This window comes from Nomascus leucogenys, chromosome 22a (assembly GCF_006542625.1).
Source record: "Nomascus leucogenys isolate Asia chromosome 22a, Asia_NLE_v1, whole genome shotgun sequence".
In the NCBI taxonomy this organism is placed as follows: Eukaryota; Metazoa; Chordata; class Mammalia; order Primates; family Hylobatidae; genus Nomascus; species Nomascus leucogenys.
In genome coordinates this window covers 142,035,357-142,055,785 of record NC_044402.1, presented here as the reverse complement: position 1 = coordinate 142,055,785, position 20,429 = coordinate 142,035,357, and the positions used below count along the sequence as shown (strand labels likewise).

At 51.1% G+C, this 20,429-nt stretch overlaps 1 protein-coding gene across 2 annotated transcripts; it reads left to right on the top strand.

Annotated features, from left to right (window-relative positions):
• The first annotated feature begins 7,875 nt into the window (after nucleotides 1–7,875).
• On the top strand, nucleotides 7,876–19,372 carry DTYMK (deoxythymidylate kinase). Of its 2 annotated transcripts, none has more exons than XM_030803991.1 (5): nucleotides 7,876–8,207; nucleotides 8,969–9,077; nucleotides 14,529–14,619; nucleotides 16,498–16,695; nucleotides 18,885–19,372. In XM_030803991.1, exons 1-5 carry the CDS (start codon nucleotides 8,078–8,080, stop codon nucleotides 18,993–18,995), a joined length of 639 nt encoding a protein of 212 aa, XP_030659851.1. In that variant the 5' UTR covers nucleotides 7,876–8,077; the 3' UTR covers nucleotides 18,996–19,372. The 2 variants fall into 2 exon arrangements, with proteins under 2 accessions (XP_030659851.1, XP_030659852.1); XM_030803992.1 differs by having other exon boundaries at nucleotides 7,934–8,207; nucleotides 16,570–16,695.
• Nucleotides 19,373–20,429: the final 1,057 nt, after the last annotated feature.

The window sequence follows — 20,429 nt, the reverse complement described above, 5'->3', positions numbered from 1 at the left end:
CCAGAGAGGGCCAGGTGCAGTGGCTCACGCCTGTAATCCCAGCACTTTAGGAGGCCAAGGCAGGAGGATCACCTGAGGTCAGGAGTTCGAGACCAGCCTGGCCAACACGGTGAAACCTCGTCTCTACTAAAAATACAAAATTAGCCGGGCATGGTGGCAGGTGCCTGTAATCCCAGCTACTTGGGAGGCTGAGGCAGGCGAATCCCTTGAACCTGGGAGGCAGAGGTTGCAGTGAGCCAAGATTGCGCCACTGCACTCTAGTCTGGGTAACAAGAGCGAAACTCTGTTTAAAAAAAAAAAAAAAGAAGAAGAAAAAGAAAGTGCCAGGGAGATGGCTCCCTTACTGCCCCTCTCGTGCCTGCTGCGGTCTGCTTAGAGCAGGTTTCTCCACCTTGGCACAAGGGACACTTTGGGTCTGATGACACTTCGCTGTGTGAGGCCACGTCGTGCTTCACAGGACGTTCACCCAGCATCCCTGGCCTATATCTACTAGATGCTGTTAGCACCCCCACCCCAATCCGAATGTCCCCAGACATCACTGTATGTCCTCTTGGGGACAAAACCACCCCCGGTTGAGAACCAGTGCTTCAGAGGAAGGCTAAGTTACTCTAACAAAGAAACTCAATGAAATACAGTGGCTTAGAAAAGACAGAATCCTGGCCGGGTGCGCTGGCTCACGCCTGTAATCCCAGCACTTTGGGAGGCTGAGGTGGATCACGAGGTCAGGAGTTCGAGACCAGCCTGGCCAACGTAGTGAAACCCCGTCTCTACTAAAAATACAAAAATTAGCCGGGCATGGTGGCACGAGCCTGTAATCCCAGCTACTCGGGAGTCTGAGGCACGAGAATTGCTTGAACCTGGGAGGTGGAGGTTGCAGTGAGCCGAGATTGCGCCACCACACTCCAGCCCGGGCGATAGAGCAAGACTCAGTCTCAAAAAAAAAAAAAAAAGAAAAAGAAAGGATAGAATTGTGTATCTCAGTGCAACAGCTCCAATGTGAACAGGCGGGCCAGCACACTCCATGGGGTCCCTCGGGGACCCATATTCCTTCTTGTATGGTGTCTGTCCACAAAGGGCCTTGCCATCGTCTGCCTGGTCAAGGCTGGGTTGCAACAAGGGGTATGTCGGAGAGTGTAGGGGATGCAAGCCTGCTGTGTGAAGGTCCACATGCCACATCTACCTGCGAGGAGGGCTGGGAGTTTAGCAGAGCAGCGAGTACCAGCACAACTCGACGCTCCTGGGAGCAGGTGAGGACATGGACTGAACTGTGACCGTCCAAATTCCTGTGTTGAAGCCCTGACCCCCAATGTGACTGTTTGTAGATAGGGTCCTTAAGGAGCTTGCTTTTTTTTTTTTTTTTTTTGAGACAGGCTTGCCCTGTCGCCCAGGCTGGAGTGCAATGGGGTGATCTCAGCTGCAACCTCTGCCTCCTGGGGTCAAGCGATTCTCCTGCCTCTGCCTTCTGAGTAGCTGGGATTACAGGCGCCCGCTACCACACCCAGCTAATTTGTGTATGTTTAGTAGAGACGGAGTTTCACCACGTTGGCCAGGCTGGTCTTGAGCTCCTGATCTCGTGATCTGCCCACCTGGGCCTCCCAAAGTGCTGGGATTATAGGCGTGAGCCAACGTGCCTGGCCAAGGAGCTAATTAAGGTTAAATGAAGTCCTAATGTGATAGGACCAACCGTTTTCGTGTGGCTGCTGCACAGTTAACAGACCCAGGATGCTGAGACAGCAGGGTTTGCAGCAGAGAAAGAGTTTTAACAAGGCCCAGGTGAGGAGGTGAAAGGAGACCTCTCCTCAAATACATCTCCCTGAGGAGTTCTGAGCTAAGGTTTTTAAGGGGATCATGGAAGGTGAGGGGCTGGAAAATGGGGGTCACTGATTGGCCAGGGTAAAGAGGACTCATTAGAATGTGGAACTGCCTTCCTTGCTGAGTCAGCTCCTGTGGGGTCCTTCAGAGCAGCTGGCATCAGTACTTCCACTGGTATGCAGGACCTGAAAGAATCTCAGGCTGGGTGTGGTGGCTCATGCCTGCAATCCCAGGGCTTCAGGACGCCGAGGCAGGATGACCGCTTGGGCCCAGCAGTTCAAGACCAGACTGGGCAACAGGGCAAGACCCCTGTCACTACAAAAAAAAAAAAAAAAGAAAAAAGCCAGATGTGTGTGCCTGTAGTTCCAGATACTTCAGATGCTGAGGCAGGAGGATCACTTGAGCCTAGAACCTCAAGGCTGCAGTGAGCTGTGACTGTGCCACTGCACTTCAGCCTGAACAAGAGTGAGACCCTGTCTCTAAAAAGAAAAAAAAATTAAAATAAAAAAAAATCTCAAAGGGAAAAGTTAAGGTTTCATAATGTTCAAGTTGTCATCTCTGGAGCAGTTAAGGGTAACTGTAATCTTGTAACACAGTCTACCTGATTCTGAGGCACGAGGCGCCAGCTCAGAGGGGCTCACCCATGACAGGTGCTGCGCGCGCTGCAAGCTCGGTTATTCCATTTCCCTCCCCTCTTCCTTGATTTTTTTTTTTTTTTTTGAGACGGAGTCTCGCTGTCGCCCAGGCTGGAGTGCAGTGGCGCGATCTCGGCTCACTGCAGGCTCCGCCCGCCAGGGGTCACGCCATTCTCCTGCCTCAGCCTCCTGCATAGCTGGGACTATAGGCACCCGCCACCTCGCCCGGCTAATTTTTTGTATTTTTAGTACAGACAGGGTTTCACCGTGTTAGGCAGGATGGTCTTGATCTCCTGACGTTGTGATCCACCTGCCTCGGCCTCCCAAAGTGCTGGGATTACAGGTATTAGCCACCGCGCCCGGCCCCCTCTTCCTTGATTAATTTTGTGTTTTTAGTGGTGGTTTTTTTTATATTTTTTAAAAAATTGAGACAGGGTCTCACTCTGTCACCTGGGCTGGAGTGCAGTGGTGCAACCGTGGCTCACTGAAGCCTCAGTGTCCGAGACTCAAGTGATCCTCCCACCTCAGCTTCCCAAGTAGCTGGGACTATAGGCACACCCACCTATTTATTTTGTAGAGATAAATAAATCTACACATAGTAAGTCTATGTTGCCCAGGCTGGTCTCAAACTCCTGAGCTCAAGCAATCTACCTGCCTCCCAAAGTGCTGGGATTGCAGGTGTGAGCCACCGTGCCTGGCCAGGGATGGTTTCAATAAGGGTGTGACCCTAATCCGATAGGGCTGGTACCCTCATGAGAAAAGGAAGAGGTACCAGAGCATTCTCTTTGCTATGTGCAACTCTAAAGACAGCCCTTACCAGGCAGCAATCTGTCGGGCACCTTAATCTTGGACTTCCAGCCAATAAATGCCTACTGCTTCAGTTCCCCAGTCTAAGGTAGTTTGTTGTGACAGCCCGAGCCCACTGACAGTGAGGAAGACTTTATTCCCTGTGTGGCGGAAGTTGCAGCACACTAAGAAACAGGGACTAGCAAAACAGCTTTCCTGCTCCTTCAGGGTTTTTTTTTTTTTTTTTTTTTTGAGACAGTGTCTCACTCTGTCACCCAGGCTGGAGTGCAGTGGCATGATCTCAGCTCACTGCAACCTCCGCCTCCCAGGTTTAAGCAGTTCTCGTCTCAGCCTCCCAAGTAGCTGGGATTACACGCACTCACCACCACACCCGGCTAATTTTTGTATTTTTAATAGAGACGGGGTTTCACCATGTTGTCCAGGCCAGTCTTGAACTCCTGACCTCAAGTGATTCACCCACTTTGGCCTCCCAAAGGGCTGGGACTACAGGTGTCAGCTACTATGCCCAGGTCCTTTTTTTTAATGGAAAATCTCAAACACAAGAAAGCAGAGAATCTGGCTGGGTGCGCTGGCTCATGCCTGTAATCCCAGCGCTTTGGGAGGCTGAGGCGGGTGGATCACCTGAGGTTAGGAGTTCAAGACCAGCCCGGCCAACATGGTGAAATCCCATCTCTACTAAAAATACAAAAAGTTAGCTGGGTGTTGTGGCGGGCACCTGTAAATCCCGGCTACTTGGGAGGCTGAGGCAGGAGAATCGTTTGAACCCAGGAGGTGGATGTTGCACCGAGCCGAGATCACACCACTGGACTCCAGCCTGGGTAACAGACTGAGGCTCTGTCTGGGGAAAAAAAAAAAAAAAAAAAAGCAAGCAGAGAATCTAATGAACCCATGAACCCATGGCATCTTTCTGCAATTATCAGCCTGTGGTCAACTCCATTTCACCTGTATCTCTGACCACACAGACCCAGCATCCCACCATTTCCCCTATAAAGTGGATATACTCGCCTCTCAGGCCTCCAGGGTCTTGTGGAGTGACTCTTGCTCCCATTGCTCCAGGACAGACGGTGCTGGAAATCAGGCCTGAGGCTGTCAGTGTGGCAGGACGAAGGACACTGGATGCTCGGCCACACAGACCCTCCTACGCCCACGCCAGGACTGAGGTCAGCAGGCTGGAGTGTGGCAGAGTCATCCTTTGATCACACAGGAACGCCAAGAGAACTGCTAGGATGTGGACCAACCTGATGTCACTGAGTCATGGGAGCAGCTCCTGCCTGACACTGGAATTCATGTAATGTCAGATGATTAAATATCTTAATACTGTGAGGCCCAGTAGGCTGGCTGGTATTCTGCCACCTGTGCTAAAAGGTATCCTAAGAGAGGTACACCATGCTGGAACAGGCAAAAGCAAAAGCAAAAAAAAAAAAAACACCTTGAAGTGTGTTGTATCTTAGTAACACACTTCAAGGTGTTTATGTGCTTGAGCAATTCCTGCAGTCAAAGGGGCCCTCCACCCCCCAGTACACAAGGCCCAGCCAGCCAGATTCCCTCCATCTTCACCCTCCTCCCCTGTCCCAGGGGAGCCAGGAAAGCCATGCATCCACCAAGGCGGATGCGCTGTGTTCTTCCTCATCAGCCTGCTGCGTCCTCCTGGGCCTGATGAGAGGCAGTACTGCAGCCTTGCCCAGCCCCGGGAAGGTGGTCTTCATTACAATCCCCTTCATCCTTTGGAAGGCAACAAGATGGAATTTTATAAGGAGACATCAATCAGAAAAAAGGATATTACTTTTATTACCTATCTATGTAAGAGAATAATAAGTACTAGTCTTAGTACTCGTAAGCGTTCGCTAGGTTGTGCTGTGGTAACAAAGGATCCCGAAGTCTCAGTGACTCGAAATCACAATGGTTTACTTCTTGCTGGTGCTGCCCATCAGCTACAACAGCTGTACTTTATGGGCCTTTGTTACAGGATCTGGGATGAAAAGTCAGCCCTCACTGTGCACATGCGGTGTTCATGTTGGGGGCAGAACGGGAGGGACCAAACCACAAAACACCTTTTAAAACTTCCGCCTGAACAGGGCACATGACAGCAGACTACTTTACGTTACCATTTGGAAGTCTCACAGCTAAGCTTGATGTAAAGGAAGAAAGGGTAGGCCAGGTGCGGTGGTTCACATCTGTAATCTCAGCACTTAGGGAGGCTGACGTGGGTGGATCACCCGAGGTCAGGAGTTCGAGACCAGCCTGGCAAACATGGTGAAACCCCATTTCTACTAATACAAAAATTAGCTGGGCATGGTGGCAGGCACCTGTAATCTCAGCTACTTGGGAGGCTGACGCAGGAGAACAGGTTGAACCTGCGAAGTGGAGGTTGCAGTAAGCCGAGATCATGCCATTGCACTCCACTCTGGGCCACAAGAGAGAAACTCTGTCTCAAAAAAATAAATAAAATTAAAAAATAAATTGGCCGGGCACGGTGGCTCACGCCTGTAATCTCAGCACTTTGGGAGGCTGAAGTGGGCGGATCATGAGGTCAGGAGTTCGAGACCATCCTGGCTAACACGGTGAAACCCCGTCTCTACTAAAAAATACAAAAAAATTTAGCTGGGCGTGGTGGTGGGCACCTGTAGTCCCAGCTACTGGGAAGCCTGAGGCAGGAGAATGGCAGAAGGCAGAGCTTGCAGTGAGCCGAGATTGCGCCACTGCACTCCAGCCTGGGCGACAGAGCAAGACTCTATCTAAAAAAATAAAAATAAAAATAAGAATACAAATAAAATAAATTAAAAATACAAAAATTAGCCGGGCGTGATGGTGGGTGCCTGTAATTCCAGCTACTCAGGAGGCTGAGGCAGAATAGCTTGAAGCCGGGAGGTGGAGGTTGCAGTGAGCTGAGATTGCACCACTGCACTCCAACCTGGGCGACAGAGCAGGACTCCGTCTCAAACAAAATAAAAACAATAAAAGTAAATTAAAAAGGAAGAAAGGGCATAACTGGTAATAATAATATAACCCACATCCTTCCAGAACCCCAAACTGAATTGGGCAGGGTTCAGTCTGGAAAACATAAAGCTACTCTAGGTACTCTAGGTATGCAGTGATAATGTAATCAGGGGTTTACACAAACGCTGGGAGTAAAGTCGGGGAAACTGTTGCCAACGACCTCAGCCCAAAGCACTGAAGTGGGTGGTGGTCTCAAGAGCTCACGGGGAAACCAGTGCAAACTCAACACTTAGAAAGCTACCAGCAATTTCTTGGTCTACAGCAGAGAGGCAGGTGGTTCTCAAAAGCTCATTAGGAAACAGCCCTGAATTTCATCTATATTTCTGGCTGAGGGTGCCTCCCAAGAATAATCGCCTCGAAAGGTACGAGTGCCTCTGTCCGGTAGACTGTAATCCAGGGCTACACAGATGATTCTGGGAAATGCAGTTCCTACCATTTCTTCTGCTAAGCAGAGAAAGTGATGTCTAGCTGACAACTGAGAATTTGGCACATGTAGATAGTAGTATTTTAGATATCTAAAATAACAAAAGTTTCACCTGAGAAATGTCCAGGCAGCCTGATACCCCTAAGATAACAACAAACACTACTGAGTGCTTTCTAGATACCAGGGACACTTCGCAGGACTTTTTCCACCTCTTTATGGCAGAGACAGTTTTTCCTATTATTATCATGACCCACATTTCGGAGGAGTTGGAGGCATGGAAAGAGGAAACAACTTGCCCGTTCTCTCTCCGTTCTATAATTTGTATACATCATCTTTTAAAACGGACTTTTCGGCCGGGCGCGGTGGCTCACGCCTGTAATCCCATGCCGAGGCGGGCAGATCACGAGGTCAGATCAAGACCATCCTGGCTAACACGGTGAAACTCCGTCTCTACTAAAAATACAAAAAATTAGCCGGGCGTGGTGGCGGCCGCCTGCAGTCCCAGCTAGTCGGGAGGCTGAGGAAGGATAATCGCTTGAACCCGGGAGGCTGAGGTTGCAGTGAGCTGAGATCGCGCCATTGCACTCCAGCCTGGGTGAAAGAGCGAGACTCTGTCTCAAACAAACAAAAACGACAACAAAAACACACACACGGACTTTTCAGAGCCCTGCAGTTTTGCGCTTCAGGGACAATAGTGAACATTTATCCATCCCATGGTTTTCCTACAATTGCCACCTGGCCAGTGTCTACACAGCCCCCTATCCTGCCCCTGCTGTCAAACACAGCGTTTCCAGAACGCAGTTGTGGTGGGCTCCAGGTGAGCTCTGGGAGGAGCCCCGGCTGAGCCCCTGCACTGGGCCCCGCGCTTCGGGAAGCATCTCGCTCGTTCGTCTCGCGCGCCGCGTGACCGGAGCCCTCCCGCTTGCAGCGGGCACCGCAGGGCCGTGAGAGTCGGGCCCGCTGCGCGCAGCCAGGGGCCAACGAGAGCCGACGCTGCGCAAGCCGCGCCCGGGAGCCCCTCCGACCCTGCGCTCCCCTTGTCCGCGCCCTGACCCCGCGTCTCCGGCCGTCCAGCCCGCGCCGCGCCACCTGCCCTCCCGGAGCGAAGGGCCCTGCTCGCCCGAGGACGGAGGCCCGCACGGGACACGGGGCCGCAGTTTCCGCCCCGGAAGCCCAGGACCCTGCGGCAGTGGCGGCGCCGCCCAGGGCGCAGGCGCGGTGTCGGCCCCACCGCGCGTCGTCCTCGCCCCAGTCCCGGCCAATCCCTTCGAATGCGGCCGAGGCCGGGAAATACTAGCCAATCACGGCGCGCGCTGTTGACGCCGGCCAATGGGAGCTCCGGAAGGCGGTGCGGAGACGCAGGCGGCGGGCGGTGGCTGATCGCGGCGGGCGGTGGCTGATCATGGCGGCCCGGCGCGGGGCTCTCATAGTGTTGGAGGGCGTGGACCGCGCCGGGAAGAGCACGCAGAGCCGCAAGCTGGTGGAAGCGCTGTGCGCCGCGGGCCACCGCGCCGAACTGCTCCGGTTCCCGGGTGGGTGCGCGCGGCGGGGGGTGCGCCGCGGCTTTCGGTGCCTCTGCCCTCCCAGGGCTCTGTGCTCCGCTTCGTTGTCTGCGGTTGACGTGCTGTGAACTGCGCGGTTTTTATTTTAAAAGACGGACTCTCGCTGTCTCGCCCAGGCTGGAGTGCAGTGGCGCCATCTCGGACCTCCCGGGCTCAAGCGATCCTCCCGCCTCAGCCTCCCGCGTAGCCGGGACCACAGGCCCGCGCCACCGCGCCGGGTCCACGCTGCGTGTCTTTAAGCGCCGAGTATGGTGATGACGGACGTGTAAACCCGCGCGAAACCGTGGTCTCCCCCCTCAGAAGTTCCCTCCAGCCCTTTTGTAGTCCATGTTTCGTGTTTGTGGGTTTTTCTGGTGTTGTGTTTTGTTTGATGGCTGTTCGCGCTTTCAGGGGTTTTGTAGCACGTATTTTAAAGTTTTCAAGTGAAGCGTTGACCTTAATCTTAGGGCACCCAGTCCACAAATTTTATAAATGCTTTCTTTGAAGTCTCTACTTTCTACCCGAGTTCTTTTTTCCTAAAGCATTTTTCATCCTAGCTTGTTTGCAGATTGCTGTTATTTCTCAGAGAAATTCCTTTGGCTTCCGCAGAAGATCCAAGCCTGTCTAGAGATTTAGTAAAGCAAAATTCAAAGTGAGACCTGAGTCCAGGAGAAATTCAGCCCAAACTATGTTGTAATGTAGAGGGAAAGCCTGATCTCACTTGTATTTTGTGTGTTTCACTTTTTTTCTAGAAAGATCAACTGAAATCGGCAAACTTCTGAGTTCCTACTTGCAAAAGAAAAGTGACGTGGAGGATCACTCGGTGCACCTGCTTTTTTCTGCAAATCGCTGGGAACAAGTGTAAAAACCATTGCACATTGCTGCCTCTGCCCCTGCCACTTTCCTTCCTCCTGAGATTCAGTGAATGCCGCACTTGATTCTGAATGACAATGACAGTAATGCTGGGGCCTGAGGTTCTTTTATTTAGCAGTCCTGTGAGCAGAGGTGGTGAAGCGCCCTAGTTCCCAAAGAGCGCTAGCGAATGCTGTTTATTCCTCCTGCTCCCCACACCCCATAACTAATAGACTTCATTTTCTGGGGTTTTTTTAGACGGAGTTTCGCTCTGTCGTCAGGCAGAGGTGCGATCTCGGCTCACTGCAACCTCTGCCTCCCAGGTTCAAGCGATTCTCCTGCCTCAGCCTCCCGAGTAGCTGGGACTGCAGGCGTGCGCCACCATGCCCAGCTAATTTTTGTAATTTTAATTTATTTTATTGTTTAATTTTTGTATTTTTAGTAGAGACGGGGTTTCACCATGTTGGCCAGGATGGTCTCTCTCGACCTTGTGATCCACTCACCTCGGCCTCCCGAAGTTCTGGGATTACAGCAGGTGTGAGCCACTGCACCTGGCCTTTTTTTTTTTTTAAGACAAGGTATTGCTCTGTGGCCCAGGCTGGAGTGCAGTGGCACACGATCATGGCTCACTGCAGCCTCAACTTCCTAGGCTCAAGCAGTCCTCCCACCTCAGCATCCTGAGTAGCTTGTGACCATAGGCGTTATGCTACCAAGCCCAGCTAATTTTTTTTTTTTTTAATGTAGAGTCAAGGTCACACCATATGGCCCAGGCTGGTCTCAAACCCCTGGCCTCATAGACTTAATGTTTTAAAGACAGCTTTAGGTATATAGAAAAACTGACCAAAAAGTAGAGTATGTAGAGAGCTCACTACGTACTACCCCTGCCTTCCCCCCTTCCCATTATTTATGTGCTGTTATGTTACATTTGTTAAAACTGATAACCAATATTGATACATTAGTAACTGAGTTTATATGAACTCTCCTACCACCTTTTTTTGTTTTACATCATCGTAGTAGGTTTCCTCTTCATCCAACACTTAATGTTGATGTATGTTCTTTCAGATGTTTTTATTTACATTTATATACATATGTAGAAACTACTATAGTTAGAATTTTGTTTTTTAACATAAATGAGGTCATACCATACAAATTATTTGACAGCTTTCTTTCTAACTCTGCCTTACAGATTTCTGCACTTACAGATCCCCTAACTCTGCCCTTCTCATTCTTTTTAACTGTAGCATGTTCTCTAGAAAAGCTGTTCCATGATGCATTTAGCCAGTTCCCTGCTGGTGAACTTTCACTGGTTCCTCATCATCCGTGTTACATGAAACACTGCATTACTCTCTGGCTTAGCTTTGTGTCTTGCTTGGAAAGGCTATCCCCACTCCAAGTCTTAAATGAAAATGAGACCATTTTTATAATCTTTTTAACACATCTAGAATTTATGGAGGCAATTGTTCTTCAGATTTTGCTTTTTGTGGCTTTGTAGAAAAGTGATGAAACATGTATATGCCCAATTTAAAATGAAGAATAATCCTGATTTTACTTTTTAGATAATAATCTTATCCCAGGTACCCAGGGCTACATCTCTTTTGCCCATCTATTCTACAGATTACATGTTTCTCTAATAGATATTTAAGTTTCCTCTGTGTCTAACCGTGGCTTGATAGTTTATTTCTTTTTTTTTTTTTTTGAGACAAGAGTCTTGCTGTGTTGCTCAGGCTGGAGTGCAGTGGTGCAGTCTCGGCTCACTGCAACCTCTGCCTCCCGGGTTCAAGCGATTCTCCTGCCTCAGCCTCCTGAGTAGCTGGGATTACAGGCGTGTACGACCATGCACAGCTAATTTTTATGTTTTAGTAGAGACAGGGTTTCACCATGTTGGCCAGACTGGTCTTGAACTCCTGACCTCAAGTGATCCTCCCACGTCGGCCTCCCACAGTGCTGGGATTACAGGCATGAGCCACCATGCCTGACCAATAGTTCATGTCTTTTTTGCCCTAATTAATAGTCCATTGTTTGGATGTACCATAGTTCATTCACCTACTAAAAGGACATTTTTGTTGCTTCCAACTTTTGGCAGTTATAAATCTGCTGTAAAGATTCTCATGCAGGATTTTGTGTGATGATAAGCTTTAGCTTCTTTTGGGTAAATGCCAGGGAGCATCATTGCTTCAGTATGTGGTAAGACTATTAATTTTTGTAAAGAACTGCTAAACCATGGGTGTCCAGTCTTTTGGCTTCCCTGGGCCACATTGGAAGAACTGTCTTGGGCCATGCATAAAATACACTAACAATTGCTGATGAGCTAAAAAAAAAAAAAAAAAAAAAAAAAAACTCGTAATGTTCTAAGAAAGCTTATGAATTCGTGTTGGGCCGTATGCAGCCTGTGGGCCTCGGGTTGGACAAGCTTGTGCTAAACTGTCTTCCAAAGTGGCTGCAGCGTTTTGCATTCTCACCAGCAGTGAACGAGGGTTCCTATTTTTCCAGATCCTCACCAGCATTTGGTGTTGTCAGTGTTTGGATGTTTGTCATTCTGATAGGTGTGTGTGTGGTATCTCATTGTTCTAGTTTGCATTTCCCTGCTGACATATGATGTGGAGTATCTTCATATGCTTGTTTGCCATCTGTGTATCTGGTTTCATAAGGTATCTGTTAAGTGCTTTGGCCTACTGTTTTTTTTGGGACAGGGTCTCAACCAGGCTGGAGTACAGTGGCACAGTCTTGGCTCACTGCCCTAGGCTCAAGCGATCCTCCTGCCTTAGCCTCCCAAGCAGCTGGGACTACAGGTGCACGCCACCATGCTAAGTTTTGTATTTCTTTCTTTTTTTCTCTTGAGACAGAGTTTCATTCTTGTCGCCTAGACTGGAGTGCAATGGGGCGATCTTGGCTCACTGCAACCTACGCCTCCCAGGTTCAAGCAATTCTCCTGCCTCACCCTCCCAAGTAGCTGAGATTACAGGTGCCCAGCACCATGCCCGGCCAATTTTTCTATTTTTTAATTAGTGATGGGGTTTCGCCATGTTGGCCAGACTGGTCTTGAACTCCTGACCTCAGGTGATCCACCTGCCTCAGCCTCCCAAAGTGCTAGGATTATAGGCATGAGCCACCAATTTTTTGAGGAAATGTGGTTTCACCATGTTGCCCAGGTTGGACTCAAATTCCTGGGCTCAAGTGATGAACCTGTCTTCACCTCCCAAAATGTTGGGAATATAGGCATGAGCCATTACGCCCAGCCTTGGCCCACTTTTTAAGGGGGTTATTTTTGTATTTTTGAGTTTTAAGAATTCTTTGTATGCTTTAGGTAACAGTCCTCTATAAAATGTCTTTTATACATATTTTCTCCTAGGCTGTGGTTGGCCTTTTCCGTTTTCTCTCTCTCTCCTTTCTGTTTTTAGACAGGGTCTCTGTGTCATGCAGGCTGAGTGCAGTGCGCAATCACAGCTTACCGCAGCCTCGACCTCCCGGGCTCGAGTGATCTTCCCACCTCAGCCTCCCAAGTAGCTGCAACTGCAGGCACGTTAACACACCTGGCTAATTCTTGTAAAATTTTTTGTAGCAATGGAGTCTCACTGTTGTTGCCCAGGCTGGTCTTGAACTCCTGGACCCAAGCAGTCCTCCTGCCTTGGTTTCCCAAAGTGCTGTGATTAGAGGCATGAGCCACCCTGCCTGGCCTTATTTTTTTAAGAGAAATGTCTTGCTCTGTTGCCCAGGCTGGAATGTTGTGGCATGATCACAGCTTATGCAGCGTTAAACTCCGGGGTGCCTCAGCCTCGAGTAGCTAGGATTGCAGGTACGTGTCACTATCCCTGGCTAATTTTTACCTTTTTTGTAGAGATGGGGTCTCACTGTTGTTACTCAGGCTGGTCTCAAACACCTGGCCTCAAGGGATCCATCCCACCAAATGGCTTCCAAAAGTGCTGGGCTCACAGGCATGAGCCACCACGCCCGGCTGTCCTGTCCTTCTCTTGACAGTGTCTCTCACAAAGCAGAAAGCTTTTATTTTTGTGAAGTCCATCTTAATCAATTCTCTCATGGGTTGTGCCTTTGGTTTTTGTATCTAAACAGTCTGCCAAACCCCAGGTGATCTAAGTTTTCTCCTGTGTTATATAGTTTTGCATTTTACATTTGGGTCTGTGATTCATTTTGTCTTTTTTTTTTTTCCCCCTTTTTGTGGAGAATGGGGTCTCACTATATTGCCCAGGCAGGTCTGGGGCTCCTGGGCTCAAGCAGTCCTCCCGCCTCTGCCTCCTTGACAGCTGGGATTACAGGCATGAGCCACTGTGCCAGGCCTGCGATTCATTTTGAATTTATATTTGTGGAGGGTATACGGTCTGGTCTAGATTTATTCTGTTTCATGAGGATGTCCAGTTGTTCCAGTAGCGTTTGTTGAGGAAAACGCGTTTGCGCCATTGCATCCCTCTGCTGCTTTGTCAGAGGCCAACTGACTCCTTATGTGGGTGCCCCTGTGATTTGAAGGCCCCAGTGAGACTGGCTGAGTTGAATGAATCGGACTTTTCTTTCTCTGTCTTGAGCAGTGCTTCTCACTAGTGTCAGGCCCCGTGTCTTTGTACATCCGTGATCTTGGCGGCTGTAGGGATGATGGTGGATTTGGGGTATTTGGTTGAGAACATCCTTGCAGTCCAGGCTAGGGGTCATGAGCATGGGCGAGTCACCTGCTGGCTGTGCCCACGCTTCCCCGCCATCATCCTCTGCTGTCTTCTTGGCCTGTGCTTTCCTCCATGGACGAGTCACCTGCTGGCTGTGCCCACGCTTCCCCGCCATCATCCTTTGCTCTCTTCTTTGCCTGTGCTTTCCTCTTCCTCCACAGGGTAGTGCTGGCCTCTCTGCCCAGACAGCTGACAGTGCTGCTCCTTTCCCCTGCCGTGTTTCTGGAACATTGAACTTTACCAGTTGCGTTTGTTACTATTTAGTAAGGTTATCTTTTCCATGTTGAGTTTTGCTGGAGGGGTGGGTATGGCATCTTCTAGAGAAGATCCAGACCTTTTTGGATTAAAAGTAAGGTTACAAATCACTGTGCTGTACTTGTTGTCGTATGAGATTTCTGAGTTGTATTGTTGGGATAATTTTTTTTTCTTTTTTTGAGATGGAGTCTCGCTGTGTCACCCAGGCTGGAATGCAGTGGTGTGATCTCGGCTCACTGCAACCTCCACCTCCTGGGTTCAAGCAATTCTTCTGCCTCAGCCTCCCGAGTAGCTGGGATTACAGGTGGCTGCCACCATGTCCAGCTAATTTTTTGTATTAGTAGAGATGGGGTTTCACCGTGTTAGCAAGGATAGTCTTGATCTCCTGACCCTGTGATCCGCCCGCCTCAGCCTCCCAAAGTGCTGGGATTATAGGGGTGAGCCACAGTGCATGGCCTGTTAGGATAATTTAAGCTTGACAGTTCAAGGCCTATGAAACCAGGACCAGGGCTCAGGAGCATCCTCTGTTTTTCAGGCCGTTAATTAAGGAAAAGTTGAGCCAGGGTGTGACCCTCGTCGTGGACAGATACGCATTTTCTGGTGTGGCCTTCACCGGTGCCAAGGAGGTGAGTGCCACTTGGCCTCCTGTCGGGCGAGCACAGATGTGTGGACCCAGGACTGCCCTTGAATGCGAGTACGAGTGATATGCCTCAGATTACTCTGCAGAGTTTTGTGATTCTTATATTCCTTTTATCTCTTTGCTAGATTAATTTGGTTTTATCAAGAAGAACAAACATTTATGTAGCTAGAGATTGTTTCACAGATAGAACCATGGTTGTTATTTGGATTATTTGGATCCACATGCTTTTTTTTTGGAGACGGAGTCTCATTCTGTCACCCAGGCTGGAGTGCAGTGGCGCGATCTCAGCTCATTGCAACCTCTGCCTCCCGGGTTCAAGCGATTCTCCTGCCTCAGCCTCCCGAGTATCTGGGATTATAGGCAGGCGCCACCGTGCCCGGCTAATTTTCCTATTTTTAGTAGAGACGGGGTTTTACCATGTTGGCCAGGCTGGTCTCAAACTCCTGACCTCAAGTGATCCACCCATCTCAGCCTCCCAAAGTGCTGGGATTACAGGCATGAGCCACTGCACCCAGCCTCCAGATGCATTTTCAAAGATGGTTCATTTGTAGTACTTTTTTTCTCCTGTTTTTGAAAGAGGGCGTCTCCCTCTGTTGCCCAGGCTGGAGTGCAGTGGAACAATCAAAGCTTGCTATAACCTTCAACTCTTGGGCCCAAGTGATCCTCCTGCCTCAGCCTCCCAAAGTGCTGGGATTACAGGCGTGAACCGCCATGCCCGGCCACGCCCTCACTTTTTAATTCTGCCATTTCTTCATGTGTTAGCTTGAGTCCTTCCCCTCTGAAGTATTGTGTAATAAGGAGGACAAGGCTTATGATTCCTTTGCTTCTTCCTGCTTGCGGATCAGCTGACAGAGCCGCAGGCTCTGTGGGAGGTGCTGGTGGACGCCTTCCCTCAGCTCGTGCTGTTGTGTGATGTGTGGCCTGGAGTCACAGCCTTTCTGGTCCTACCTTTCCTCTGGAAGCAGGACAGCATTTGGAGGGAGATGGGATGAGTAAGGGAGGGAGAGAGGGTGCTCACAAAGCCCTGGCAAGGAGGGCCAGTGGATGAGTCTAGGCTGGCACAGGGCTGGCACATGACAGGCTCTAGGAGTGCCTGTCTTCTTCCTGCTCTTCCATGGGAGATGAGACCCTGGCCTGTGTGTGGCAGAAAAGACACTGCCAAGGACCTCATGCCTGTGTCCAGACCCAGCTGCTCTCTGCTGCGGGCGTCCTAGGCCGGGGGTCTCCAGGGGCTCTGTACGTAGACTGCTTCCTCCTGGCCGGCAGGCCTGTAGCTGCGCTAGGAGGGCCTCCATGGAGCCTGGGCTGTGGGTGGCGGGGGCCGGGAGCCATTCTACCTACCTGCTTTTCTGTCCACTTGTCTGTTTACAAAGGAAAAACGAGAAGGTGACATTGGAGAAACCAACACATTTGAGGTTTTAAAAATTAAACGAGCCGGGCACGGTGGCTCACGCTTGTAATCCCAGCACTTTGGGAGGCCGAGGTGGGCGGATCACGAGGTCAGGAGATCGAGACCACGGTGAAACTCCGTCTCTACTAAAAATACAAAAAATTAGCCGGGCGTGGTGGCGGGCGCCTGTAGTCCCAGCTACTCGGAGAGGCTGAGGCAGGAGAATGGCGTGAACCCGGGAGGCGGAGCTTGCAGTGAGCCGAGATTGCGCCACTGCACTCCAGCCTGGGTGACGGAGTGAGACTCCGTCTCAAAAAAAAAAAAAAAAAAAAAAAAATTAAACGAGCCACAATATAAACAGTCTCACGTCTTGGTACCTCACCAAATATCCCCTCATTTTTTCCTGTTGTTATGACTTTTGAAACAAAAACCAAGACCACACTAAGCTTTAACTGTTGGGTTCTTTCTTGGCAGAATTTTTCCCTAGATTGGTGTAAACAGCCAGACGCAGGCCTTCCCAAACCCGACCTGGTCCTGTTCCTCCAGTTAGAGTTGGCGGATGCTGCCAAGCGGGGAGCGTTTGGCCACGAGCGCTATGAGAACGGGGCGTTCCAGAAGCGGGCGCTCCAGTGTTTCCACCAGCTCATGAGAGACACAACTTTGAACTGGAAGGTGAGAATCCCAGAATTGCACACTAGGAACCATTGAGAAATGGCGCAGGGTTACACCCTGTGGTGACTGGCACAGTTGTGCCAGCGAAGCTGCTGCCGTTTCTGTCTGGTCTTCCCAGATGTGGAGCCCCGGGAGTCGTTTGGGGTTCTCAGTACCAGCAAATTTTTTTTTTTTTTTTTTTTGAGACAGAATCTCGCTCTGTCACCCAGGCTGGAGTGCAGTGGCACAATCTCGGTTCACTGCAACCTCCGCTTCCTGGGTTCAAGTGATTCTCCTGCCTCAGCCTCCCGAGTAGCTGGGATTACAGGCACCTGCCATCATGCCTGGCTACTTTTTTTTGTAGAGACAGGCTGGTCTCCAACTCCTGACCTCAGGTGATCTGCCCGCCTCGGCCTCCCAAAGTGCTGGGATTATAGGCGTGAGCCACCGCACGCAGCCAGTGCCAGCAAATTCTAACCCCGTGAGTTTTGCTAAATGTTGACATTTGGCGCTTTGTCTGGTGGGTCAGGTGACAGTCTGCGCAATCCTCCACATCCTCAGCCCCCGTTCAGACACGAGCGCCTGCCTGCTCCTGCCACTGTGTCCTCTGGTGCGGGCCTCTCGCTGGGCATGGGCCCTGCAGCCGCACCTGGCTGTCTGAGTTCAGGAGGGTGCTGTGTGCTGGCTTTCCCTTCAGTCCTGCCTCCTTCAGTCTCAGCAGTCCCAGGTCTGGCTCCACTCTCTGTCCACTCCCAGGACGCTGGACTCTCCGCTCCCAGTGGACACGCAGGCCGGCCGCCTCTGCTCCTCCCGACCGCAGCCCCCACCTCTCCCCCAGACACCGGTGGCCCGTGCCCACCACTGCCCACACGGCCTCTTTCTGGACGGCAGCCAGGGCTTCTGGCATGTCGGGTGCCAGCACTGTCACTTGTGGCCACAGCCCGCGGAGCTTCAGTCCCTTGAGCTCCTCCACCATAGCAGGGCCAAGGGTCTCGCCCCAGCCCCACTGGCTGTGCCTGCAGATGATGCTGGTCACGCAGCTTTGCATTTCCCGGAACACAGGCGGGATAGCAGCGCCCTCTTCTGGCAGTGTGGGATTCTCTCTGGCAGTCATCTGCCTGGAGAGGCTCATCTTGGGCGGTTCTGGGCGACAGCTGTGTGGCTGCACAGTGGCCAGCGAGAGGCATCTGGGAAGGTGGCCCTTGTGTAGGGAGTCACTCTCCTTCCATCACGGTCACACCTCATGAAATGGTTAGATTCTTCCAAGTGCCTTCTACGCCCCTGGCAGATTTTCTAGAATTTGCTGTCCCAGAAGCTTGAGGAGGGTCCTGTGCCACCCGACAGCAGAAGCCGGGATGCCGTTGAGACACCAGCGCTTCTGAGTCCCTCTCACTGCCTGCCTTCTGGTGGAGAGAAGGCTGTCCTGCGGGCTCATGCCCTCCCCACATTCCTTGCACCCTTCACGCCATTGTGCAGCACAGCTGTTAGGACCAAATTCATCTTCCCCTCAAGGACGATCAGGCCCAGTGTTGCACTGGTCCTGCTGTCTGGCTTCTGCTGCGGAACTTCCTCACATTCCAGGCCGTGCCCAGGAGCCACAGGAGCGTGGGCAGGGCAGGGTGTGCCCTCTGCTCCGACTCGCCGCTTGCGAGCTGGAGGGACAGTCACTTTGACCTGGTGGGCTGGGTGGGCCTGGCTGTGCTGTGGGCTGCGCCTCAATCCTGCAAGTGGGCACTCATCGGAGTTGGGGTCACAAGGAGGCCGAGGTCGGCTTAAAGCAGGAGTGGGCAGTCGGCACGTCATGTTTCTCCTGCATCAGGGCTGTGGCAGGAATGCCGGGTGACTCTGCTGTGGACACCGTCAAGGTTGAGGTTCCAAGAAAGGTGAGGTCACCACACTGTGCCAGGAGGTTCAGGTTGGCCTTCCAGAGCCCGGCCTGTGTGAAATCCCCACGAGCACAGAGGACAGAATGAAACGTGGTGTTTTGAGACAGGGTCTTACTGTGTCACCCAGGCTGGAGTACAGTGGTGCCACATTTTTCGTAGAGATGGGGTGTCCCTGTGTAGCCCAGGCTGGTCTTAAACTCCTGGGTACAAGCAGTCCTCCCTCATGGGCCTCCCAAAGTGCTGGGATTACAGGCGTGGGCTCCCGTGACCAGCCTGGAATGTGCTGATGAGCCTCTTTTTCTCCTGAAACCCCGGTGGGAACAGATGGTGGATGCTTCCAAAAGCATCGAAGCTGTCCATGAGGACATCCGTGTGCTCTCTGAGGATGCCATCCGCGCCGCCACAGAGAGGCCGCTGGGGGAGCTGTGGAAGTAACCTGAGGCTGCCCACTGGAGACGCCTGTCCCTGCAGTCCCTCGAGAGGTGGGAGACTCGCGGAAGGCCCCGTCCCCAGCGGTATCCAGACCCAACTTCAGGAGCTTTCCCAGCAGCGAGATCTGCAGGCTGCCTCTTCTGCCCCGGAGCTGGGGTGCACTGGGGACCCCCATGGTGGGGACCTTGGCAGTGTGGACATGAGCAGAGCGATGGAGCGGTCTCCTGCCCTCTCCCCTGTCCTGATGGCACTCTGTTGTATTTTCTTACTGAAGTTCAGTGGTAACTCTGAGCAGTTTCATTGTGATCATTGTAAATGGTAATCAGTTGGAATTCTCCTAAATGTCTTCCAGACACTAGTAAAAATTGACCTGAAAATTGTTTGTGGAACGCTTCACTTTTTTTTTTTTTTTTTTCACAGCCCAGAGGTCCTTTATTTTTTTAACACCTATTATGCCATGAATTCATAGGGAATTGGTTCCAGCAGCTCAGGCTCCTTCCCATTGGTTCTCACAAAGTGTGCTTCTCTGGGTGGAGCAGGCTGGCGCTTTAGTTGAACCCAGGTACCTTTCTTTTTGGCTTCTTTTTCTGATCATTTTCCTTCACGCGTTTCAGGAAGCTATCTCGGCTCTTAGAGTGCTCAATACACACATTAATTCTCTTGGCAAGAATCTTGCCCTTGTTTGATTACAGCAATGCCAACGGCATGCTGGGTAACACTGTAGACTCTTCCGGTTTTGCCGTGTAACACTTGTGGGCGTTCCTTTTGAACAGTGCCCATTCCCTTGATGTCTACAATGTCACCTTTCTTATAGATTCGCATGTACGTTGCCAAAGGAACAACTCCATGTTTTCTAAAAGGCCTAGAGAACATATATCGGGTGCCTCTCCTCTTTCCCTTTGTGTTTGTCATTTTGGTGAATTACTGAAAGATGGCGGTTCCGGCCGAAAGGAGGAACGCTTCACTTTTCTTAGACTGAGGATGGAGCTGGCTTTGAATGGGAACCTCCATCCCAGGAGAGAAGAGCCTTCATTGGGCCCAGTAGGGCCTTTGTGGACCTTGGTTCCTGCCTAGTTGAGGGAGTCCCACTGTGGGTCTGAACAGTCACAGCCATGCCCTGGGCTCACTGGGTCCAGCCAGGCTACATCCGAGTGTCATCACAGCTTACATCCTGAACTCACCTAAGTTAACTGCTATTTTCATTGCAACCCTGGAGCTTAACTTCTCATCCTATCATTTATTTTTTATTTTTTTTTGGAAACGGTCTGTCGCCCAGGCTGGAATGCTGTGGCACGATCGTGGCTCACTGCAGCCTTGACCTCCTGGGCTCAGGTGATCCTCCCACTTCAGCCTCCTGAGTAGCAAGGCCTACAGGCCTTCACCATGCCTGGCTAATTTTTTGTAGAGACAGGATTTCGCTATGTTGCCAACCAGGCT